The sequence below is a fragment of the Cydia fagiglandana genome, chromosome 16 (assembly GCF_963556715.1).
Source record: "Cydia fagiglandana chromosome 16, ilCydFagi1.1, whole genome shotgun sequence".
Classification (NCBI taxonomy): Eukaryota; Metazoa; Arthropoda; class Insecta; order Lepidoptera; family Tortricidae; genus Cydia; species Cydia fagiglandana.
Window position 1 is genome coordinate 3,534,204 of NC_085947.1, and position 26,020 is coordinate 3,560,223.

Sequence of the window (26,020 nt, forward strand, 5' to 3'; positions counted from 1 at the left end):
TATTAGGGCATCTTAATAGTGCTTGATAGGGCATTTTAATACTATGCTTAATAGGGCACTTAATTGTGTTCTAATAGATTAATCGTAGTTATCTTACAATTAAAGTGTGAAATAAAAATAAAACGCAAAATCAGTTTTCAATTATTTATATTGAAAGTATCACCTTCGTCATACCAACACTGAAGGGTGTCAACGTTTTACGTACAACACAATTACAAAATATAATCGACACTGAGCACGTACAAATAAGGTTGGGAATCGAACAGCCGGCCTGGCGCAATGGACTCGCCTGAAGGCACTTGAGGTTTGGCGTTACAATTTGGCAAGTCGACTTTTGTATGAATTTCTTAGTGGACAGAAAAGTGACAGAAACTTTATGTGACGTTCTTTAGGAAGTCCTACGTAGTCGAACCTGTAGTGGACATAAAATAGTTTTCATAACACTCGCTCAGTAAATGTGGAATTGCACGCAGGTTTAGCGGGAGTTATAGAAAAAGCGTTCTCCCTAGGGAGTTATGAAGTTTCTAGTGCCATAATTAACAGTTTTTTGTCTTTATACTTAATTTTTGTATCGCAAGTGTGATGAAAAACATTGTGTGTAACTCGGGGCGTAATAATATTGCAAACTCGAGTCTATAAATCGCTCCGGCAAGCTGTCGCGATTTAACTTACTCTCGTTTGCAATATTCAACTTACGCCCCATGTTGCACAATGTACTATAATTAAATAAAATGAACCTAAAAAAAAAATCATACTAAATTGTTGCCATGTTTAAGCATTTTATGTCAAAATGTGACAGTTACGTAGCAAGTGGCGCCCTCAATAATTTTCTACAATTTCTTGTCGAACTTGATTGATTTGCTGTCACTCTTCTGTCCACATACCTAAAGATACTACAGAGTGAGATGAAAAAAGTACTTGATATTATTTTTGTAAAATGCAAAGAATATTATTAAGTTGGTACAATTGTTGAAGTTATATGACATGTATGTATTTTTAATATGTCCTTGTCAGTCTTAATATTTAAAAGAAAATATTAAAATTGCCATAGCAATTCCTACATGTAACAATATATATTTTTTAACCAATAAGCGATAAAATGGAAATGAATTTGAAATGCTGACAAAAATTAATAAACAGTGATCGAAACCAATTCCGTTAACGCCACTCCGCTGCACCAAAAATGCTAGAAAATGTACGATCACTGTTAATAAATAATAAAATTAATTACTCCCAAGATATTGGTATCAATACAAATTTTTCACAAACCATTTGCGAAAGATCTCGCTCTTTTGCTACTGGTTTCCATAACAAATATATCAATGTTGTTAAGGTTCTTGTTAAAAAGAATTCAAGTATAAATGGTCAAGCAAATCTTGTCTGTAGAAAAAGGCGCGAAATTCAAATTTTATATTGATATGATATCCTTTCGCGCCTACATTTTTCAAATTTGCCGCCTTTTTCTACTGACAAGATCTGCTTGATCTATATTTACCAATATTTTGAGCGAAATTAACAAATAAGCAATGAATTATACAATTTCAGTAAACATTGAAACACAGGCCGGCTAAGGCGAAATTATTGCTTCTAAATTTACACAGTCTACTTACGAATAAGTACAAAATGTACAGTTTGTACCATGGTTCAGACTGGGTAACCAAAATAAATGTACCATTATGTACAGTCGAGTGTAAAAATTTGGGAGCATACTAGTTACTCAAAAATATGTCCCATAGTTCTTAATTCGCTGACATAATACGAGCTATGGGACATATTTTTGAGTATGTAGTACTTAATTCACTGACGTAAGATCGGGACATATTTTTGAATATGATGAGTGCACCCATATTTTACAATTAACTGTACGAACAGTCAGCGAAAATCAACTGAATGTTTTTAAGTTTTAGAATGTCGCAGTGATAATATTAATATTTTGTTTATCAGTCCGAATTACATTTTTTTTTACATGGCGCTGAAAATGCAAAATATATCGTAGACTTAGACAAACCTCGAAACTGCGGTAGTCATTTGTCTACTCTACTACGCGCCAGCCACGACATTGCGCGACTGGCTTCGGCTAAGGCGACAACCATAGGTAGGAACGAAAGATCCAATTGCGGTGTCTCGCTCCAACCTATGGTTGTCGTCTTAGACGAAGCCAGTCGCGCAATGTCGTGGCCAGTGCGTTCAATTTGACGAGTCATCTTACATTCGAAACTAATAACCTCTTTTTTCTGATTGCAACTTTGTTCCCTTTTATACATTCACTTCTAGGCCGATAGACATATTTTGAACACGCTATTTTATGTCATTATATCATTTATGTAGGTTTATTCAAGACATAGTCCAATTTTGATTAAATGGCGTCTGCTAGCTGGCGCACCTGAGGGGCTACCGCGAAAACCGAAAATCACAAATTGCGGCGATCTTTCTCTTTTACTCCAATGAAGGCGTAATTAGAGTGACAGAGAAAAATGCCCGCGAATTGCGAACTTCGATTTTCGCGGTTATAGCCCTGTACGGAGTCGACGTCGGCGCACGCACGCGTCGCACGCATCCGCGCCAGTTAGCGTTGCTCATACTACAGCCGTTCAAATAAGTTTGTCAGTAGAAAAAGGCGCGAAATTAAAATTGTCTATGGGACGATAACCCTTCGCGCCTACATTTTTTAAATTTGCCGCTCTTTTCTACTGACGGAAATGGCTTGACAGAGTACATTTTTCGTTAACCCGCTCACCCACTCCGTGCAACCGCGCCAACTAGCGAACGCCCTTAATGTTTCTTGATGTGCGAATTAGCTATTTTCATTTTAATGTATGAACATCAAGCTCGTTTTTTTATAAAGGGAACAAAAGCTTATTATTCTGATTATAAAATTGTGCCAATCCCAGATCGAATACATACAACATCCAAGTATTTGAACACTCAGCGCTGTAACTAAATACTTTACCAATAATATTTATATACAATAATTATAAAACGAAACAAATTAGAGACAGTCATGTGTGGTGTGACTATTTTATTTGACACATTATAATAGGGTTGGCAGTTTCCGTAAAATTTAAATATTTTAAGACTGGCAACCCACAACACCACAAAAAGTACAAAATTCCCCGTTTTCATCCTTAATAACTATTTCCAATTCATACTAATATTTGAACACTATCCGAATGTCTATTTAAACATTAACATCTATCTTTATAAATGCACTTCTTGTTAGTTTATCTACGCTACTTTAGAGTGAAAGTTACAAGTTCATAAAAAATATCAGAGTCTAAGACGCCGAAGTAAAATAATATGCGAAACATACTTGTCAATTGGATAATGAAGTAAAAACTAATAAAGCCGGTCAAACAAGTTTGTCAGTAGAAAAAGGCGAGAAATTTAAATTTTCTATGGGAATAATCGTCCCGTCCCGTCCTTGGCGCCTACAGCTTGGCAACAAGAGTAGAAATTCAGAAGTGGCAACACTGTAATGTCGTCCCGTTTTCTTATACGAATTGGTTTGAAAGGGACGACACTACAGTGTTGCCATTTTTTAATTTCTACTCTTTGTTGCCAAGCTGTAATTTTTTTTTAATTTTCCGCTTTTTTCTACTGAAGGAAATGGCTTGACAGACTTTTTTTATTAGCCTCCACTTTATTAACCAATTGCCATCTAGTCAAACGTAAGCTTGTAGAAAAAAAAACAATTATAACTAACAAAAACAAGTGAACACGAGAGCTTCAAACAAAGAGGCGGAAATAAGTGGTTCTAGATCCATAAGTAATTATCAGTCTGGCTAAAACAAAAAATATCAAGTTATTTAAAAAACGAACAAGGCTGTTGAATAAAAGACACCAGAGAGAAGAGAGTGGATGATCATTTAAAGAGAGAACGGCACGGTTATCTCACACTTTTGGACTTATCTTAATATTTCTTTGGTGTTGTGTCATATTTATTGATTGATTCCATAAAGGACGCTATACGACGGCGAACTATACTATCCTAGGTCTGTGCAAACACCCTAACATATGATATATAAGAAATACTGTTCAGAGTATCCTTGCTTCATTTACATTTGTGGATCAGAAAAATAAATCGTTCGCACAAACCGAAAAGAAACTATACGTACATACCTCGATCCCTAAGCTTATCTATATTTACACCAATTAAGTCTATTTACACAAAATGGAATCATTGAGATCATTACAATATTTACTTACATTAAAATGACATTTCTGAGGTCTATTATCTATGCATTAAATAAAAAATAATACTTTACGTTAGACTGGTTTGGTACACAGTGTTACCATGTATGAGGTATTGGTGTTTACCTTACCGGTAAAAGTACGATTTCGTCTATGGCCATAGACATAGACAACAGTTAATAACGGCGCCATATTGCACGCATTTAACAAAAAAAAAAACATAAACGGATCGATTGCACTTTTAAAAACAAAACAGCGTTGGAATACTGGCTAGCGCTTAACACTTTTATACAGTATGTGTCTGACCATAGGGCTTTAATTCCAGGGCTTGATTTTATTCGCTAAACTGAGCTACTTTTACTATGGGACCAACCCTAAAATCAGGGATCTTTTTTTGGCTTATCCATAGAAAACGTCGACGTCGAAAAATTCGGGATTTCGGGGTTGGTGCCATAATAAAAGTAGCTCAGTTTAGCGAGTAGAATCGAGCCCTGGATTTAAAGCCCGATGGTCAGTAACACCCTGTATTTTAATGTAACAAAAAATGTAGCAGAGCGTACAACACGGATCTTTAAAATGTCACGATTACAAACTGTAATATTAAGGCTACCTAGTAAAGGTGATTCTTTCGCCCTGCTGCAATGAAAAAATAATCCTATTACATATAAAAAAATGTAAGTCTCAGCCATTCTGATTTAGAGATCCGATATCATTGAAGAAATACAGCATTTGATGTGTCATTGAAGTCCACTTTACTAACCTAACGGACTGGAATAATTTCTGAAATAACAACAGCGTTTGCTATCGATTCTGGAACATTCGAGATTCCCAAACTGACATTTGTGCTACGAACCACCCTCAATACTCCAAAGGTTCATGGACGAACGGACCTAGTTTTGTTGACATGTTAAATTGAGACATTTATACATTTTTCAAATACGCAATTTTTGATATTAATATTTCGTCAGTCAATGGGGCAGTCAAGCTTATTTCTAGATTAAGAAATGTAATCCAGTTTTTTGGAAGATTTCGATATGGACAAACCAATTTAATCAGGTATTATGTAAGAGAATACTACCGGCCTAGCCAAGGTGGTAATAGCTTGCGCTTCGCTACCAAATCGCTTTGTGTCTCTATCACTCTTCTATATTAGTGTGACAGTGACAGAGCGATTGGCATGTTGTCTACAGGGCTTGGTTACTTAAAGCCGTTTTTCAAAACGAAAATCGGCAGTGTTCATACAAAAATAACCGTTATATATATGGCCTTAGCGTTCAGCCGAAGCGCTCTTTAACGAGGAACATTAGTTTCTTCTTGCCCTTGTATTTGAGTTTGATTTCCTGTAACAGAGCCGCGAACTGATGGGGACCGTCGTGTGCGAGCGCGAATGTGTCTCTAGCTTTACCTGCAATAGAAAAATGATTGATTGTTTGTGGAATAGTTGATATATACAGGGTGGAAAGATAAGTCGGGCCCTGGAGGGAAACTACCTTAAATCCTTAAGCTGGCCCATTTTACTTACAGGAGACCTTCCTTTATTTTTAAAAAGAATCAAAACTGCATTCAAAGATTTTCTAAATCTCGCTTGCCTCGCCCGGGACTCAAACCGATTAAAAATTCAAAAAAATAAAAACTCGCGATTTTATTCTACTAGTCGATACAGTTAATGTTAATGATAACATTTCTCCAAGAAATATTAGGTCTTACACTCGTCTGTCGTACAAAATATCCATAAAATCTAATATTTAGTACTTAAGATTTTTTTAGACAAGCCAAATTGAAGAAAAAAAGAAAAATACTTTGAATGCAGTTTTGTTTCTTTTTAAAAATAAAGGAATGTCTCCTTTATGTAAAATGAGCCAGCTTAAGGATTTAAGGTAGTTTCCCTTCAGGGCCCGACTTATCTTTCCACCCTGTATATCACTAGCGACCGTGCCGGCTTTGCACGGGTGGGATCTTAACAAGTTATATACCTAAACCTGCCGCCATAATAATTCTATTGATAGCTAAAGACCGCATGCTTTGTCGCGAAAGCTGAAAGTGTTGTTAAGTAAGAATAAGACAACATCTTTCAGTTTACAATTGTAATAGTATTTTCTAGTAAGGTCAAGGAATTTGAATAATGATTACTGTGCCACTTCGCACTTTGACGTGACAATAGTAGAATAGAATTGATTTATTCGTACGCACAAACAATCGGTACAATACATTAAATACAAGAAAACACAAAATAAGATTAAAGTGCCACGAAATGGCCCCATATCAGCATGTTGCTGGTGGCTTCCATCGCTGATCTTCCGATGAGACCATCAAGTGAGAAGAATCACGGGAGGTAACATACAAGAAGAAAAAAATTGCTTCGACTGTAAAGTTAGGTACACACTCACCCAGGAACTCGACGAAGTCGGCGTAATGCCGGGGGGAGATGTGCGCGAGGCGCGCGTGCGTGGTGGAGGCGTAGGCGCGCAGCGCGGCCTCCAGCAGCGGCCGCAGCGGCGTGGGCGGCCGCGGCGGCGGCGGCCGCGCGCGCGAGCAGCCCGCCGCCGCCACGCAGCAGCGCCGCAGCACGTCCGACTGGAACAGGGACGATTCTAAGCCCTCATTCGCACGACAGATTTTTCAACGCGCGTTAAAGCGCTTGAATCTGTCCACACTCTAAATTCGACTTAACGACCAAGGCTTAAAGTCGAAAATCCAACAACGCTTAATAAAAAGCGCCACCGCCATCGTGTGAATAAATACACATGTATTCATTTGTGCCATTCGAACGCTTTTTTAACGCGCGTTGAAGAAGCTGTCGTGCGAATGGGGCCTAGGCCCGATTTAAAAGATGCGAGAACTCGCATGCGAGTTTCATACCATTGCGGGTTTTGATTGGTCGGTTGAATTGGACGCAATCCACATCCGCAATGTAAACCGCATGCGAGTTCACGCGGCGTCTAAATCAGCCCTTATTGTACGAGTTACGTAAATAAAAGCCGGCCAAGTGTGAGTCGGACTCGCGTACTAAGAGTTCCGTACCATTACACAAAAGACGGCAAAAAATTCATGTTTGTTTTATGGGAGCCCCACTTAAATATTTATTTTAGAATGTTTGGAATGAGAAGAGTCGTGGAATGTATTGGGATTTCCGCACAAACGGTATTCTGTTTTCAGTGTTTGTTGTTATAGCGGCAACAGAAATACATCATCTGTGAAAATTTCAACTGTCTAGCTATCACGGTTCATGAGATACAGCTTGGTGACAGACAGACGGATAGACGGACAGTGGAGTCTTAGTAATAGGGTCCCGTTTTTACCCTTTGGGTACGGGACCCTAAAAAGAAAGCCTTGACGTCGCCAAATGATGACATGCGCGCTGAAAGTCTCACAATATTAGAAGATGGAAAGCAGATGACGTTAAAATAAGACAGAGATGATACGATTCACATCAGCATTATGCTAGAGTTTAGATAAATTTGAACCTTCAACCGAGTAAATAAAGTACCTTATTCAAATCTCTAGCAGTTGCTCTAGGCGTTGGCGCGACCTAATAGCGAATGTGCTAATGCCCAGTGGATATCTTCTACATATAGATGGATGCCATACACACATAGCGACATAGCCCACCGGATTAGCAAGCTGAAGTGGCAATGAGCAGGCCACACTGCACGCAGAGAAGATGGCCGATGGGGTCGAAAAGTGGTCGAGTGGAGACCACGGACTAGCAAGCGCAGCGTAGGACGTCCACCCACAAGATGGACAGACGACCTTGAGGTTGCCGGAAGACGCTGGATGCGGGTCGCTTCTAACCGGCACGTATGGAGGTCTAAGGGGGAGGCCTATGTTCAGCAGTGGACGTCTTATGGCTGACATGAGATGATGATAGATGGATGACTGTGTCCTGTCAAGTTCCTACTCACCAGCACTGGGGCACATTGGACGTTCTTGACGAGTAGAGGCAACATGGCTTGCAGCTCCGCGCGACCCAGCGAATGTGCTAACGCTACGGCCCAGTGGATGTCCGCTATTGCTGGATGGCTGTCCTGTAAAGACAAAAAACTAAACTTTAGTAGATGAAAGAAGGTGAACGTCACAGCTAAGAACATGGGAAAGAAAGGATGTCAATGTCAAACCCATGTTTTGAGTAGTATGCAAACCATGTCTTCGTTGTTCATCAGAAGGGTGTCAGAAAACCATTAACTGAAATTTTGTGTGTTTTTATGAAAAATTTGGCCACAGCGAACAGTAGTTTCGAAGCGAACACGCTTTTCCCTCCAGACACCTGGCGACTGCGCGTGCTACGTTAAAGCATGTTAAAGTTATACAATTTTCTTACCTTGTTATAATGAAGATGCAGATTTTTTATAGCCAACGCGGCCAGCCAATTGCCCTAGCAAGTTGTCCTCGCTGCTCCATATATCGGGCCGCCGCGAACAGCCGGCTGGAGGCGAGCGCGCTCCACGTCGCCGACGGACGCGCAGGACGCCTCGAACGTTCTCGGTCTCTGGACTCTCTAAAGGTTTCGCTGGCAGAAAAATCCCTCACCTGGTTGTAATGTAGGTGAAGATTCCTCATGGCCAGCGTGGCTAGCCTCATCGCTCTGGCGGGTTGTCCGCGCTGCTCCATGTAGCGCGCCACAGCGAACAGCTGGCTGGAGGCGAGCGCGCCGCGCGCCGCCGCGCCGCCGACGGCCGCGCACGCCGCCTCGAAGGCGCCCGCCGAGCCCTCGCACACTCCTAGACCCTCACCTGGTTGTAGTGGAGGTGCAGGTTCCTCATGGCCAGCGTGGCCAGCCTCATCGCTCTGGCGGGTTGTCCGCGCTGCTCCATGTAGCGGGCGACGGCGAACAGCTGGCTGGAGGCGAGCGCGCCGCGCGCCGCCGCGCCGCCGACGGCCGCGCACGCCGCCTCGAAGGCGCCCGCCGAGCCCTCGCACACTCCTAGACCCTCACCTGGTTGTAGTGGAGGTGCAGGTTCCTCATGGCCAGCGTGGCCAGCCTCATCGCTCTGGCGGGTTGTCCGCGCTGCACCATGTAGCGGGCGACGGCGAACAGCTGGCTGGAGGCGAGCGCGCCGCGCGCCGCCGCGCCGCCGACGGCCGCGCACGCCGCCTCGAAGGCGCCCGCCGAGCCCTCGCACACTCCTAGACCCTCACCTGGTTGTAGTGGAGGTGCAGGTTCCTCATGGCCAGCGTGGCCAGCCTCATCGCTCTGGCGGGTTGTCCGCGCTGCTCCATGTAGCGGGCGACGGCGAACAGCTGGCTGGAGGCGAGCGCGCCGCGCGCCGCCGCGCCGCCGACGGCCGCGCACGCCGCCTCGAAGGCGCCCGCCGAGCCCTCGCACACTCCTAGACCCTCACCTGGTTGTAGTGGAGGTGCAGGTTCCTCATGGCCAGCGTGGCCAGCCTCATCGCTCTGGCGGGTTGTCCGCGCTGCTCCATGTAGCGGGCGACGGCGAACAGCTGGCTGGAGGCGAGCGCGCCGCGCGCCGCCGCGCCGCCGACGGCCGCGCACGCCGCCTCGAAGGCGCCCGCCGAGCCCTCGCACACTCCTAGACCCTCACCTGGTTGTAGTGGAGGTGCAGGTTCCTCATGGCCAGCGTGGCCAGCCTCATCGCTCTGGCGGGTTGTCCGCGCTGCTCCATGTAGCGGGCGACGGCGAACAGCTGGCTGGAGGCGAGCGCGCCGCGCGCCGCCGCGCCGCCGACGGCCGCGCACGCCGCCTCGAAGGCGCCCGCCGAGCCCTCGCACACTCCTAGACCCTCACCTGGTTGTAGTGGAGGTGCAGGTTCCTCATGGCCAGCGTGGCCAGCCTCATCGCTCTGGCGGGTTGTCCGCGCTGCTCCATGTAGCGGGCGACGGCGAACAGCTGGCTGGAGGCGAGCGCGCCGCGCGCCGCCGCGCCGCCGACGGCCGCGCACGCCGCCTCGAAGGCGCCCGCCGAGCCCTCGCACACTCCTAGACCCTCACCTGGTTGTAGTGGAGGTGCAGGTTCCTCATGGCCAGCGTGGCCAGCCTCATCGCTCTGGCGGGTTGTCCGCGCTGCTCCATGTAGCGGGCGACGGCGAACAGCTGGCTGGAGGCGAGCGCGCCGCGCGCCGCCGCGCCGCCGACGGCCGCGCACGCCGCCTCGAAGGCGCCCGCCGAGCCCTCGCACACTCCTAGACCCTCACCTGGTTGTAGTGGAGGTGCAGGTTCCTCATGGCCAGCGTGGCCAGCCTCATCGCTCTGGCGGGTTGTCCGCGCTGCTCCATGTAGCGGGCGACGGCGAACAGCTGGCTGGAGGCGAGCGCGCCGCGCGCCGCCGCGCCGCCGACGGCCGCGCACGCCGCCTCGAAGGCGCCCGCCGAGCCCTCGCACACTCCTAGACCCTCACCTGGTTGTAGTGGAGGTGCAGGTTCCTCATGGCCAGCGTGGCCAGCCTCATCGCTCTGGCGGGTTGTCCGCGCTGCTCCATGTAGCGGGCGACGGCGAACAGCTGGCTGGAGGCGAGCGCGCCGCGCGCCGCCGCGCCGCCGACGGCCGCGCACGCCGCCTCGAAGGCGCCCGCCGAGCCCTCGCACACTCCTAGACCCTCACCTGGTTGTAGTGGAGGTGCAGGTTCCTCATGGCCAGCGTGGCCAGCCTCATCGCTCTGGCGGGTTGTCCGCGCTGCTCCATGTAGCGGGCGACGGCGAACAGCTGGCTGGAGGCGAGCGCGCCGCGCGCCGCCGCGCCGCCGACGGCCGCGCACGCCGCCTCGAAGGCGCCCGCCGAGCCCTCGCACACTCCTAGACCCTCACCTGGTTGTAGTGGAGGTGCAGGTTCCTCATGGCCAGCGTGGCCAGCCTCATCGCTCTGGCGGGTTGTCCGCGCTGCTCCATGTAGCGGGCGACGGCGAACAGCTGGCTGGAGGCGAGCGCGCCGCGCGCCGCCGCGCCGCCGACGGCCGCGCACGCCGCCTCGAAGGCGCCCGCCGAGCCCTCGCACACTCCTAGACCCTCACCTGGTTGTAGTGGAGGTGCAGGTTCCTCATGGCCAGCGTGGCCAGCCTCATCGCTCTGGCGGGTTGTCCGCGCTGCTCCATGTAGCGGGCGACGGCGAACAGCTGGCTGGAGGCGAGCGCGCCGCGCGCCGCCGCGCCGCCGACGGCCGCGCACGCCGCCTCGAAGGCGCCCGCCGAGCCCTCGCACACTCCTAGACCCTCACCTGGTTGTAGTGGAGGTGCAGGTTCCTCATGGCCAGCGTGGCCAGCCTCATCGCTCTGGCGGGTTGTCCGCGCTGCTCCATGTAGCGGGCGACGGCGAACAGCTGGCTGGAGGCGAGCGCGCCGCGCGCCGCCGCGCCGCCGACGGCCGCGCACGCCGCCTCGAAGGCGCCCGCCGAGCCCTCGCACACTCCTAGACCCTCACCTGGTTGTAGTGGAGGTGCAGGTTCCTCATGGCCAGCGTGGCCAGCCTCATCGCTCTGGCGGGTTGTCCGCGCTGCTCCATGTAGCGGGCGACGGCGAACAGCTGGCTGGAGGCGAGCGCGCCGCGCGCCGCCGCGCCGCCGACGGCCGCGCACGCCGCCTCGAAGGCGCCCGCCGAGCCCTCGCACACTCCTAGACCCTCACCTGGTTGTAGTGGAGGTGCAGGTTCCTCATGGCCAGCGTGGCCAGCCTCATCGCTCTGGCGGGTTGTCCGCGCTGCTCCATGTAGCGGGCGACGGCGAACAGCTGGCTGGAGGCGAGCGCGCCGCGCGCCGCCGCGCCGCCGACGGCCGCGCACGCCGCCTCGAAGGCGCCCGCCGAGCCCTCGCACACTCCTAGACCCTCACCTGGTTGTAGTGGAGGTGCAGGTTCCTCATGGCCAGCGTGGCCAGCCTCATCGCTCTGGCGGGTTGTCCGCGCTGCTCCATGTAGCGGGCGACGGCGAACAGCTGGCTGGAGGCGAGCGCGCCGCGCGCCGCCGCGCCGCCGACGGCCGCGCACGCCGCCTCGAAGGCGCCCGCCGAGCCCTCGCACACTCCTAGACCCTCACCTGGTTGTAGTGGAGGTGCAGGTTCCTCATGGCCAGCGTGGCCAGCCTCATCGCTCTGGCGGGTTGTCCGCGCTGCTCCATGTAGCGGGCGACGGCGAACAGCTGGCTGGAGGCGAGCGCGCCGCGCGCCGCCGCGCCGCCGACGGCCGCGCACGCCGCCTCGAAGGCGCCCGCCGAGCCCTCGCACACTCCTAGACCCTCACCTGGTTGTAGTGGAGGTGCAGGTTCCTCATGGCCAGCGTGGCCAGCCTCATCGCTCTGGCGGGTTGTCCGCGCTGCTCCATGTAGCGGGCGACGGCGAACAGCTGGCTGGAGGCGAGCGCGCCGCGCGCCGCCGCGCCGCCGACGGCCGCGCACGCCGCCTCGAAGGCGCCCGCCGAGCCCTCGCACACTCCTAGACCCTCACCTGGTTGTAGTGGAGGTGCAGGTTCCTCATGGCCAGCGTGGCCAGCCTCATCGCTCTGGCGGGTTGTCCGCGCTGCTCCATGTAGCGGGCGACGGCGAACAGCTGGCTGGAGGCGAGCGCGCCGCGCGCCGCCGCGCCGCCGACGGCCGCGCACGCCGCCTCGAAGGCGCCCGCCGAGCCCTCGCACACTCCTAGACCCTCACCTGGTTGTAGTGGAGGTGCAGGTTCCTCATGGCCAGCGTGGCCAGCCTCATCGCTCTGGCGGGTTGTCCGCGCTGCTCCATGTAGCGGGCGACGGCGAACAGCTGGCTGGAGGCGAGCGCGCCGCGCGCCGCCGCGCCGCCGACGGCCGCGCACGCCGCCTCGAAGGCGCCCGCCGAGCCCTCGCACACTCCTAGACCCTCACCTGGTTGTAGTGGAGGTGCAGGTTCCTCATGGCCAGCGTGGCCAGCCTCATCGCTCTGGCGGGTTGTCCGCGCTGCTCCATGTAGCGGGCGACGGCGAACAGCTGGCTGGAGGCGAGCGCGCCGCGCGCCGCCGCGCCGCCGACGGCCGCGCACGCCGCCTCGAAGGCGCCCGCCGAGCCCTCGCACACTCCTAGACCCTCACCTGGTTGTAGTGGAGGTGCAGGTTCCTCATGGCCAGCGTGGCCAGCCTCATCGCTCTGGCGGGTTGTCCGCGCTGCTCCATGTAGCGGGCGACGGCGAACAGCTGGCTGGAGGCGAGCGCGCCGCGCGCCGCCGCGCCGCCGACGGCCGCGCACGCCGCCTCGAAGGCGCCCGCCGAGCCCTCGCACACTCCTAGACCCTCACCTGGTTGTAGTGGAGGTGCAGGTTCCTCATGGCCAGCGTGGCCAGCCTCATCGCTCTGGCGGGTTGTCCGCGCTGCTCCATGTAGCGGGCGACGGCGAACAGCTGGCTGGAGGCGAGCGCGCCGCGCGCCGCCGCGCCGCCGACGGCCGCGCACGCCGCCTCGAAGGCGCCCGCCGAGCCCTCGCACACTCCTAGACCCTCACCTGGTTGTAGTGGAGGTGCAGGTTCCTCATGGCCAGCGTGGCCAGCCTCATCGCTCTGGCGGGTTGTCCGCGCTGCTCCATGTAGCGGGCGACGGCGAACAGCTGGCTGGAGGCGAGCGCGCCGCGCGCCGCCGCGCCGCCGACGGCCGCGCACGCCGCCTCGAAGGCGCCCGCCGAGCCCTCGCACACTCCTAGACCCTCACCTGGTTGTAGTGGAGGTGCAGGTTCCTCATGGCCAGCGTGGCCAGCCTCATCGCTCTGGCGGGTTGTCCGCGCTGCTCCATGTAGCGGGCGACGGCGAACAGCTGGCTGGAGGCGAGCGCGCCGCGCGCCGCCGCGCCGCCGACGGCCGCGCACGCCGCCTCGAAGGCGCCCGCCGAGCCCTCGCACACTCCTAGACCCTCACCTGGTTGTAGTGGAGGTGCAGGTTCCTCATGGCCAGCGTGGCCAGCCTCATCGCTCTGGCGGGTTGTCCGCGCTGCTCCATGTAGCGGGCGACGGCGAACAGCTGGCTGGAGGCGAGCGCGCCGCGCGCCGCCGCGCCGCCGACGGCCGCGCACGCCGCCTCGAAGGCGCCCGCCGAGCCCTCGCACACTCCTAGACCCTCACCTGGTTGTAGTGGAGGTGCAGGTTCCTCATGGCCAGCGTGGCCAGCCTCATCGCTCTGGCGGGTTGTCCGCGCTGCTCCATGTAGCGGGCGACGGCGAACAGCTGGCTGGAGGCGAGCGCGCCGCGCGCCGCCGCGCCGCCGACGGCCGCGCACGCCGCCTCGAAGGCGCCCGCCGAGCCCTCGCACACTCCTAGACCCTCACCTGGTTGTAGTGGAGGTGCAGGTTCCTCATGGCCAGCGTGGCCAGCCTCATCGCTCTGGCGGGTTGTCCGCGCTGCTCCATGTAGCGGGCGACGGCGAACAGCTGGCTGGAGGCGAGCGCGCCGCGCGCCGCCGCGCCGCCGACGGCCGCGCACGCCGCCTCGAAGGCGCCCGCCGAGCCCTCGCACACTCCTAGACCCTCACCTGGTTGTAGTGGAGGTGCAGGTTCCTCATGGCCAGCGTGGCCAGCCTCATCGCTCTGGCGGGTTGTCCGCGCTGCTCCATGTAGCGGGCGACGGCGAACAGCTGGCTGGAGGCGAGCGCGCCGCGCGCCGCCGCGCCGCCGACGGCCGCGCACGCCGCCTCGAAGGCGCCCGCCGAGCCCTCGCACACTCCTAGACCCTCACCTGGTTGTAGTGGAGGTGCAGGTTCCTCATGGCCAGCGTGGCCAGCCTCATCGCTCTGGCGGGTTGTCCGCGCTGCTCCATGTAGCGGGCGACGGCGAACAGCTGGCTGGAGGCGAGCGCGCCGCGCGCCGCCGCGCCGCCGACGGCCGCGCACGCCGCCTCGAAGGCGCCCGCCGAGCCCTCGCACACTCCTAGACCCTCACCTGGTTGTAGTGGAGGTGCAGGTTCCTCATGGCCAGCGTGGCCAGCCTCATCGCTCTGGCGGGTTGTCCGCGCTGCTCCATGTAGCGGGCGACGGCGAACAGCTGGCTGGAGGCGAGCGCGCCGCGCGCCGCCGCGCCGCCGACGGCCGCGCACGCCGCCTCGAAGGCGCCCGCCGAGCCCTCGCACACTCCTAGACCCTCACCTGGTTGTAGTGGAGGTGCAGGTTCCTCATGGCCAGCGTGGCCAGCCTCATCGCTCTGGCGGGTTGTCCGCGCTGCTCCATGTATCTGGCCACGGCGAACAGCTGGCTGGAGGCGAGCGCGCCGCGCGCCGCCGCGCCGCCGACGGCCGCGCACGCCGCCTCGAAGGCGCCCGCCGAGCCCTCGCACACTCCTAGACCCTCACCTGGTTGTAGTGGAGGTGCAGGTTCCTCATGGCCAGCGTGGCCAGCCTCATCGCTCTGGCGGGTTGTCCGCGCTGCTCCATGTATCTGGCCACGGCGAACAGCTGGCTGGAGGCGAGCGCGCCGCGCGCCGCCGCGCCGCCGACGGCCGCGCACGCCGCCTCGAAGGCGCCCGCCGAGCCCTCGCACACTCCTAGACCCTCACCTGGTTGTAGTGGAGGTGCAGGTTCCTCATGGCCAGCGTGGCCAGCCTCATCGCTCTGGCGGGTTGTCCGCGCTGCTCCATGTAGCGGGCGACGGCGAACAGCTGGCTGGAGGCGAGCGCGCCGCGCGCCGCCGCGCCGCCGACGGCCGCGCACGCCGCCTCGAAGGCGCCCGCCGAGCCCTCGCACACTCCTAGACCCTCACCTGGTTGTAGTGGAGGTGCAGGTTCCTCATGGCCAGCGTGGCCAGCCTCATCGCTCTGGCGGGTTGTCCGCGCTGCTCCATGTATCTGGCCACGGCGAACAGCTGGCTGGAGGCGAGCGCGCCGCGCGCCGCCGCGCCGCCGACGGCCGCGCACGCCGCCTCGAAGGCGCCCGCCGAGCCCTCGCACACTCCTAGACCCTCACCTGGTTGTAGTGGAGGTGCAGGTTCCTCATGGCCAGCGTGGCCAGCCTCATCGCTCTGGCGGGTTGTCCGCGCTGCTCCATGTATCTGGCCACGGCGAACAGCTGGCTGGAGGCGAGCGCGCCGCGCGCCGCCGCGCCGCCGACGGCCGCGCACGCCGCCTCGAAGGCGCCCGCCGAGCCCTCGCACACTCCTAGACCCTCACCTGGTTGTAGTGGAGGTGCAGGTTCCTCATGGCCAGCGTGGCCAGCCTCATCGCTCTGGCGGGTTGTCCGCGCTGCTCCATGTATCTGGCCACGGCGAACAGCTGGCTGGAGGCGAGCGCGCCGCGCGCCGCCGCGCCGCCGACGGCCGCGCACGCCGCCTCGAAGGCGCCCGCCGAGCCCTCGCACACTCCTAGACCCTCACCTGGTTGTAGTGGAGGTGCAGGTTCCTCATGGCCAGCGTGGCCAGCCTCATCGCTCTGGCGGGTTGTCCGCGCTGCTCCATGTATCTGGCCACGGCGAACAGCTGGCTGGAGGCGAGCGCGCCGCGCGCCGCCGCGCCGCCGACGGCCGCGCACGCCGCCTCGAAGGCGCCCGCCGAGCCCTCGCACACTCCTAGACCCTCACCTGGTTGTAGTGGAGGTGCAGGTTCCTCATGGCCAGCGTGGCCAGCCTCATCGCTCTGGCGGGTTGTCCGCGCTGCTCCATGTATCTGGCCACGGCGAACAGCTGGCTGGAGGCGAGCGCGCCGCGCGCCGCCGCGCCGCCGACGGCCGCGCACGCCGCCTCGAAGGCGCCCGCCGAGCCCTCGCACACTCCTAGACCCTCACCTGGTTGTAGTGGAGGTGCAGGTTCCTCATGGCCAGCGTGGCCAGCCTCATCGCTCTGGCGGGTTGTCCGCGCTGCTCCATGTATCTGGCCACGGCGAACAGCTGGCTGGAGGCGAGCGCGCCGCGCGCCGCCGCGCCGCCGACGGCCGCGCACGCCGCCTCGAAGGCGCCCGCCGAGCCCTCGCACACTCCTAGACCCTCACCTGGTTGTAGTGGAGGTGCAGGTTCCTCATGGCCAGCGTGGCCAGCCTCATCGCTCTGGCGGGTTGTCCGCGCTGCTCCATGTATCTGGCCACGGCGAACAGCTGGCTGGAGGCGAGCGCGCCGCGCGCCGCCGCGCCGCCGACGGCCGCGCACGCCGCCTCGAAGGCGCCCGCCGAGCCCTCGCACACTCCTAGACCCTCACCTGGTTGTAGTGGAGGTGCAGGTTCCTCATGGCCAGCGTGGCCAGCCTCATCGCTCTGGCGGGTTGTCCGCGCTGCTCCATGTATCTGGCCACGGCGAACAGCTGGCTGGAGGCGAGCGCGCCGCGCGCCGCCGCGCCGCCGACGGCCGCGCACGCCGCCTCGAAGGCGCCCGCCGAGCCCTCGCACACTCCTAGACCCTCACCTGGTTGTAGTGGAGGTGCAGGTTCCTCATGGCCAGCGTGGCCAGCCTCATCGCTCTGGCGGGTTGTCCGCGCTGCTCCATGTATCTGGCCACGGCGAACAGCTGGCTGGAGGCGAGCGCGCCGCGCGCCGCCGCGCCGCCGACGGCCGCGCACGCCGCCTCGAAGGCGCCCGCCGAGCCCTCGCACACTCCTAGACCCTCACCTGGTTGTAGTGGAGGTGCAGGTTCCTCATGGCCAGCGTGGCCAGCCTCATCGCTCTGGCGGGTTGTCCGCGCTGCTCCATGTATCTGGCCACGGCGAACAGCTGGCTGGAGGCGAGCGCGCCGCGCGCCGCCGCGCCGCCGACGGCCGCGCACGCCGCCTCGAAGGCGCCCGCCGAGCCCTCGCACACTCCTAGACCCTCACCTGGTTGTAGTGGAGGTGCAGGTTCCTCATGGCCAGCGTGGCCAGCCTCATCGCTCTGGCGGGTTGTCCGCGCTGCTCCATGTAGCGCGCCACAGCGAACAGCTGGCTGGAGGCGAGCGCGCCGCGCGCCGCCGCGCCGCCGACGGCCGCGCACGCCGCCTCGAAGGCGCCCGCCGAGCCCTCGCACACCGACAGCGCGCTCAGCGCGCAGCCCGGCGGGTCCTGGGGGACAAACACCGGCTTAAATATACATTCATGTAGAGGCGAAAATCGCAGATCCTTCAAACTGGTTCCGTGGAGACGGATGATTGTCAGCTATGGGGCCGGGAAGAGAAAAGGGAAACTTAGAACAAATGTATCTAAAAGTGGAAAAATTACTGTCTCGGGTTACACTTGAACTTACGGCCTCCGGATCGATATTCGATACTCCAGCGCTCTGCCATTGAATTAAAATTGCTCTGAATTAAATTTGCACCCAAATCCATCTATCCATGGTGCTACGCGCCATTAACATTCAGGCATTCCCCTCTGTCGAAAATAGACGGCCAATGGTCAACCACATGTCAACCATATGTATGGACTGACGTTTATCTGACATGACGTACCTATATATTTGATGTGCCCCTCCCCCGCAAAAACGGCAGACTATTTTGTACCGAAAATTTTAGACATGGCGTCTCCGTTGGTTATATCCTCTAAGTTCGCAGACGTCTCTGCTTGTTAAAAATTAAAAAAGGGAAACTCTCCGTTATTCCAAAGAAATAATTCGTTTCGATGAGTCCGGTGCGTAGTCAGTTTAAACACCACCGTTATAAACAAAAACTTCTTACTCTCGACGGTATTCCACCGTCTTCTCAATAGACCTTGGGGTCTGCCTAGTGTACGGTTGCCATATGGAAGAATTAAATGTCCTGATAAATCCTGACATCTCCCTAAAAATCCTAACATTACTTGTAACAGAGATTTGGCGTAGCTTGAACGACGCCCCGGCGGCGCGCTGCGCTCTACTGTATCGTGGATGTAGGGGAGACCGGGGACAATAGAAACAATTTTAATTTAACCGCCTGTAACGGTTATATTTTCATGAGTAGAAAGATGTACGCCCAAAATATTTCAAGGTTAGTTATCTGGTTCCTAAATGAAATGTATTTGGATGGTCTATAATTGATAGTTTTTTGGCAATAACCTAATAAAGAGAATGGGGCAGCATGGTTCAATTAACCTCACATGACTGTCAATTGAAGCACTATGTAAGGTCAATTGAAACACTCGAATATCTTCGGCACAATGAAAGTACTTATGTCTTTTTTAATCTTTTTCATCACTACCTCTGCATACAATGAGCTCATCAAAAGTTCGCAAACATAAAATAAATATTTCTCAATTTATAAGCATCTGAAGATTTCGATATAAACACGCGGGAAAAAACAAGAGTACATGACTTTTAGTTTTCTTTGTTGCTGCTACCTTATACATTTATCTTAAGCAAAGTAATTTTAATGCAATTATTAAATATAACAATATAGAATCGCAAAAAACAAGCATTATCATGTTTCATACAAAAGTGCTTGTTTCAACTATAACAATGTTTCAATCACAACCATTCCGTGTACCTACCCTGTGACAACGAGTGTTCCAAACGTCGGAATGTAAAATGAAATAACCGACGTTTAAATTGTTTTATTAAACAAAAACATGACAAATAGCTTTTTAGCATTTTAAGCTCTTCTAGCTCTCCATATAACCCTCAACTATACGTTCACCCAATTTCATTTAAATAACTTAAGTAAATTTGTTATAAACAAATTTACTATTATTTATTAACTTAAGTAAATTTGTTATAAACAAATTTACTTAAGGTATTGCGTATCAAACTATCCTTTGATAGTTCAGCTTAAAAACATCGAAATGCCGGGACGTCCCCTAGCCAGCCGTGTGGAAAAAACTGCAGGTTTCTAAAAAAAACTTCGTAGATCCATAATTTATCAACTGGGTCAAATACTACATTAATAATAGTGAACATTAATAGAACAAACATGTGCATTGAATACAGAACCTCCTTATATTTTGAAGTCGGCTACTTTTGGGGCGATTAAAACACGAGGGCGATTGAAACGTTTCAATCGTCCACACTTCACAATCAAATATTATGTATAAAAAAGACTCGAACGCTGATCAACGGCCATTAAAAACATTCGTTTATTCCTAACGCAAACACCAAAACAATTTGATTAGTCAAAATACAAGAGTAAACGAAGTTATTAGAAAACATACGAGAGCGCAAATGTTTACTTTTTACCGCGAAAAACTGTTTTGGATCGTGGACACTCCCGTCTCGCACCGTCGCTCGAGCCCTACTGGTCAAGGATTGAAAAATGGGCGTCCGCGTATACCGAGTGTTGCGTCAAACGAGTAGGTATTATAGTTTTCGAGAAATTTGACTTGTTTCAATCATGATGTGTTTCTATTGTCCCCGGTCTACCCTACCTCTTCCTTTCCCTCCACCCGACCCCTTAGTCCCCTCCCCGCGCTTTTTTCATGAGGTCATTCCTAAAAATCCTGATACTTGCCAAGTCAGGCCGCAATCCAGACAAAGGGTCAAAAATCCTGATATGTCCGGACAAATCCTGACATATGGCAACTCCTAATGTACCTACCTTGGCGGCGCATTGTAAGGCTAGCGTTCTCGCGCAGGCACTCAGTTTCTCCTGTTGCTCGAAGCTGAGCCCCAGTCGGAGCGCCGTGGCGTGGGACATGGCCGCGGCCGCCACCGGCCCCGTCGCCTCCGTTGGCGTGAACAGCTCGTACCTACGACGAAAATCGTGTTACAAAGGTTACCATAAAGGCCATCATTATATCATATTACCAGTCTCTAAATTATTTACCTATACGATTTTTAGAAGCTCGACTAAGGGTCGGTTGCACCAAACTGTTCGTATCGTTAAAGAGTTCGCAATTTTTATGTATGGAAAGTTTAATAGTAAAGCGCCGGGGCGCGCCGGCTGATGTTGATCAGTCTGTCAAATGTGGTTGGTGCAACTGGCCCTAAATAATTTAAATTAAGCGACTGGAAAATAATAATGATTCAAATTTGACTATAGGTATTTTGTACTAGTATTAAAGATCGTTTCATTCACGAAGACGCGTGCCTTGACTCGTATAGTCATGTTATTAAAGGTTAGATTTGACAAATCCGCGCGTCATCGTAGATGACACAAACTATAGGACTGTGAACCTCAAGTGGTTACATTATATTTGATAAGCAAAAAAAGTTATTCTTAAGAGTCTACAGTCCGTTTTAGATATACATCCGTGGGCGAGGAGAGATAAGACACGTGCTTTGCCGAAAACGTCAATAAAAGTTCGTGAACTTCGATGACTATACCGCAAAACTAAGGCGAGTCAGGTCATAATACCATCTCTTTCACTCTTGGTTGGTCTTAACAAGGTAAAGGAGATAGCATTATGATCTCAGTCACCAGTTGGTATTGCGGCAAGTATAAAGAATACGAGTAAGTACCAGTTCTGCATGATAGAGAGCAACGCGTCGAGTCCGAGCTCCGTGGCACACGTGACTAACCAGCGGACCATCTCTCGCCTCCGCCAGTTCACGGACGATAATGTCATCCGTAGCACCTGGAAATACAAATAAATTATTAAAAAGTTTTTGCACACCGCGAAAAGATAAAAATAACAATATAGTAAAGAGAGACCACCGATAAATTTTTAGGTATAGTTCGTAGGTTTCTAATAGAGCCCGGCGGCCTCTATCTATCTACGCCTACGGGGATCTATTATTAAGTAAAACCGCACGAGCTACTTACCTGCAAAAAAGGGTCTTAATTATTCTATTTGGCACCTGAGCGCGGGCTAGTCCAACGCTCAAAAAACCAGTGTAGGTGCGCTCTCCGATAACGCGCCTTTGTTACGCATCTCGATGACACATTTTAGACTGGTTCTGTAGTGTTCGACTCGCCGGCACTCAGTAACCGAATTACTTACGCAGGTTTTTATGCAGGTGGTTGTGGCACGTGGCACGAGCGGTTTTACTTAACAATAGACAATAGGATTAGCTCGGGCTCAGTTATAGTCCGTAGATTCGTAACTGAGCCCGTAACGTAACAAAGGCGCGTTATCGGAGAGCGCACCTACACTGGTTTTTTGAGCGGTGGACTAGCCCGCGCTCAGGTGCCAAATAGAATGAGTATGACCTTTTTTTGCAGGTAAGTAGCACGTGCGGTTTTACTTAACAATAGACAATAGGATTAGCTCGGGCTCAGTTACAAAACTACGAACTATACTGTACTTTTTATGCAGGTGGTTGTGGCACGTGGCACGAGCGGTTTTACTTAACAATAGACAATAGGATTAGCCGTCGGGCTCTATTAGAAACCTACGAACTATAAATAGTGATGTACCTGCAGTCCTAGCTCGAAGGCGGCGTGCAGCAGGTCGCGGTGGTGGTGCGGCGCGTCGGGCGGCGCGGCGTGGCGCAGCGCGTCCTGCGCGAGCCGGAACAGCTGCGCTGCCGAGCGCACGTGCCGTTGCGCCGCGGCTAGCGCGGCTCGGAGGCGGCCTGGGTTGCCTCTTGCAGCTCCTGCATAAAAACATTCAAATTGAGGACAATCTTACATCAGATATTCCCAGGCCCAGCCTTAGCAAGGCCCAAGGTTTGTATAGTCGCCATCAGATATATCAGAGCCGCCGAGGTGTTCAAAAATATCTAATCACGCACTATATAGTGCCTTGAGAATAGATGCGTGTTCAGATATTTGTGAGCGCCTTGACGACTCCGATATATCTGACGACGACTGTACTATATGGGTATACTACGCTATCAGCTAATCAGAAACGAACAATCATGATAAGCACACAAATAAATGCCTCGTTTTCATTGAATGTTTCGTATTGAGTTAGTTCTTTTTATTTTTAAGTATGAATATCATTAAAAATAAAATAAATGCCAGTACAGTGATTAATATCTAATAATAAAACGTTTGCAGTAAAAAAAATCTAAATTTTACACAGTCGGCGTGTTTGTTAAAAAATCGGCGCATACGAACCTAAGAGCGCGCTGGCGAGCGCCGCCTGTTGCTGCTCGGCGTGCTGCAGCGTGTGCCACGCGCCCGCGCCGCCGCCCGCCGCGCCCGTCCCGCCGGCGCTGTCTAACGCGTACGCCTCTTCCACCATTGGTAATCTGTGAAAAAACAATCAAACATCATCATCAGTTATAGAATTGTAACATAGGTTAACCCCTTGTCTGCGGCCAGCAGCGCCGTCGCGAGTATAATGTAACATGGACTAACCTCATAGCCCGCAGTCCCACTCTATACGCTAGCTCTGGCTCGGCGGGCAGCAGCGCCAGGAACAGGAACCTCGCGAACGTGTGCGCCGGCGCCGAGCGGGGGTGCACTCTTGCCCCGAGACACGACGACGGCCCGCCGTCCAGCAGCGCCGTCGCGAGTATAATGTAACATGAACTAACCTCATAGCCCGCAGTCCCACTCTATACGCTAGCTCTGGCTCGGCGGGCAGCAGCGCCAGGAACAGGAACCTTGCGAACATATGCGCCGGCGCCGAGCAGGGGTGCACGCGCGCGCCGAGACATGACGACGGCCCGCCGTCCAAGCAGCGCCGTCGCGAGTAAAATGTAACACGGACTAACCTCATAGCCCGCAGTCCCACTCTATACGCTAGCTCTGGCTCGGCGGGCAGCAGCGCGAGGAACAGGAACCGCGCGAACGTGTGCGCCGGCGCCGAGCGGGGGTGCACTCTTGCGCCGAGACATGACGACGGCCCGCCGTCCAGCAGCGCCGTCGCCACGCGCGCGCCGACCGCCGCCGCCGCTTCGCCTTCCACGCGCTGCAGTTGACCTATTAATCGCTCCTCCTGGGAAAGAAAGGGTTAACTTTGTAAAGTTCGGGCATAGACTAGGACTCCTCTAGACCAGCGGTCGGCAACCTGCGGCCCGCGGGCCGCATGCGGCTCGCGAACCTGTCACTTGCGGCCCGAGTCCCGCCTTGGCTATTTTGTATGTAATAGGGACAAACGACAATGTCTCATAAAGTCATAAATATTAACAAAGTACGGCCCGCGTCACCTCCGTTAACTACTATGGGGCCTTTGGTTGCTAAAAGGTTGCCGACCGCTGCTCTAGACTGAGTTTAGAGCAATTATTTCATGCAACCGATGATGCCAAAAATGCGGGGGTGCGCGGGACGAGGTGAGCGAAGTCCCGTGCCGTGATTGGTCCATTCAAAAACACGGACGTCACACAAAGACACTTTCGACTCGAACATGGAGTAAAATTACCGTATGCGTGGCAGAGGGGGTAGCGCGACTATGCTCAGTCTGGAGGATGTTTTGTCTGTGAGTTCGGGTTACAAAATGGGGCATTACCAATCCATAAAAAGGGACCTTATTATAGTTATTATCGATGTCGTTTATGCTGCACAGCGTCGCGCGGCATTGTGTTTATATCGGAGTATCGTTAATAATAGCGTAAGCGCTATCGACAATGAGGTCCCTTTTCATTAATAATGTCACAAATAATATTGTACTTAACAAGGCTCGGAACCGGTTTATTCTTCATACTTTTCGTTATTTTTCGTTCTTTGGTTTATTATTTCATTTTTAATGGTACAATCTAATAATACCAAGTTGTTACCTAAATATGTACCTTATTCAGTCCTACGTAAACACCATAAAATAATTAATAATATTGGGCTACTACGAGATGTTGAAAAATAAAACCGATTCCGAGCCTTGATTCGAGTAGTAAGTGAAATCTGGGTTAGATCTGTAGATTAAAATATTTTCGAAATCTTACTGTTTCATAAAACAGTACATAGAGAACACGATTTTTTGTAAATACCTGAAGGTGTTGCGATCTTCGTACAATGCTTACATTACCAATTACTTTATCACAATTTTCATAAAACAGTACATTACCTGTTTGCAGTACCGTTCCTGCGCGTAGAGACCGCTTGGTAACATTCGTTGTAACCCCAGCCCTAGAAGGGCTGCTTCTAGAGCTAGTGCCAAGTACGTTTCCTCGGGGTTCTTACTGCCTGCTACGGGGACGTGCTGGTATCTGTTAAATAATATATAAATTAGGTGTCATCTTATATCAACCAAGCCCCAAACTAAGCAATGCTTATGGGGAGTGCTAGGCGACGATATACATACTTATACAGTCTGTGTCTGACCATCGGGCTTTAAATCCGGGGCTTGATTTTACTCGCTAAACTGAGCTACTTTTACTATGGGACCAACCCTAAAATCGGGGATAATGTTTTGGCTGTTCCATAGAAAACGTCGACATCTGATCAGCCAAAATGTATGAAACGGTGAAATTTTTTTTCGGGATTTCGGGGTTGGTGCCATAATAAAATTAGCTCAGTTTAGCGAGTAGAATTGAGCCCTTGATTTAAAGCCCCATGGTCAGACACACCCTGTATATAGATAAATACATACTTATATACATAGAAAACAATTATGGCTCAGGAACAAATGTTTGTATTCATCACACAAACACAAATAAATGCCCTTACCGGGATTCGAGGCCAGGACCATCGGCTTCACAGGCAGGGTCAGTACCCACTAGGCCAGACCGGTCGTCGTAAAATAAAGATAGTTGTCAAAAAATAATTATGAATGTCATTATCATTGCATATCATATAATTTCACCCGTTCAGTAATAATAAATAAATATTATAGGACATTTTTACACAAATTGACTAAGCCCCACGGTAAGCTCAAGAAGGCTTGTGTTGTGGGTACTCAGACAACGATATATATAATATATAAATACTTAAATACATAGAAAACAACCATGACTCAGGAACAAATATCTGTATCATAATACAAATAAATGCTCTTACCAGGATTCGAACCCGGGACCATCGGCTTCATAGGCAGGGTCACTACCCTCTAGGCCAGACCGGTCGTCAAGTAATCATCATCAATTACCTAGGAGGCAAACCAGTGTTCGGCTCCTCGTCCAAATAGGTGTGGAGGCGAGGCGAGGCGCGCTGGTCGTCGGGCGCGAGGCACGCGTCCGCGAGGCATTCGTACACGCACCAAATTGCCTCCAGCGTCCAGCCCGTCCAGCATAAGCTGTCTGGAAGGGAAATCGGAATTTAATGTGGTTGGAATAAATTCTAAA

At 53.1% G+C, this 26,020-nt stretch overlaps 1 protein-coding gene and 1 long non-coding RNA gene across 2 annotated transcripts in view; one reads left to right on the plus strand and one right to left on the minus strand.

Moving 5' to 3' along the window:
• The window catches only part of LOC134671797 (uncharacterized), a 498,925-nt gene that overhangs the window by 267,605 nt on the left and 205,300 nt on the right, over positions 1-26,020 (plus strand). The gene's annotated exons all lie outside the window — the stretch shown is intronic.
• LOC134671782 (zinc finger SWIM domain-containing protein 4-like) overlaps positions 133-26,020 on the minus strand; it is a 106,787-nt gene continuing 80,899 nt past the window's right edge. The window contains exons 13-23 of the mRNA XM_063529612.1: positions 25,825-25,975; positions 24,805-24,946; positions 23,519-23,742; positions 22,917-23,050; positions 22,272-22,450; positions 21,374-21,489; positions 20,511-20,661; positions 17,854-18,075; positions 8,094-8,216; positions 6,579-6,765; positions 133-5,596 (exon numbers count right to left, since the gene is read on the minus strand). Coding sequence (XP_063385682.1) covers positions 5,466-5,596; positions 6,579-6,765; positions 8,094-8,216; positions 17,854-18,075; positions 20,511-20,661; positions 21,374-21,489; positions 22,272-22,450; positions 22,917-23,050; positions 23,519-23,742; positions 24,805-24,946; positions 25,825-25,975 — 1,760 coding nt within the window. The 3' untranslated portion in view covers positions 133-5,465. The remainder of the gene's footprint in view (positions 5,597-6,578; positions 6,766-8,093; positions 8,217-17,853; positions 18,076-20,510; positions 20,662-21,373; positions 21,490-22,271; positions 22,451-22,916; positions 23,051-23,518; positions 23,743-24,804; positions 24,947-25,824; positions 25,976-26,020) is intronic.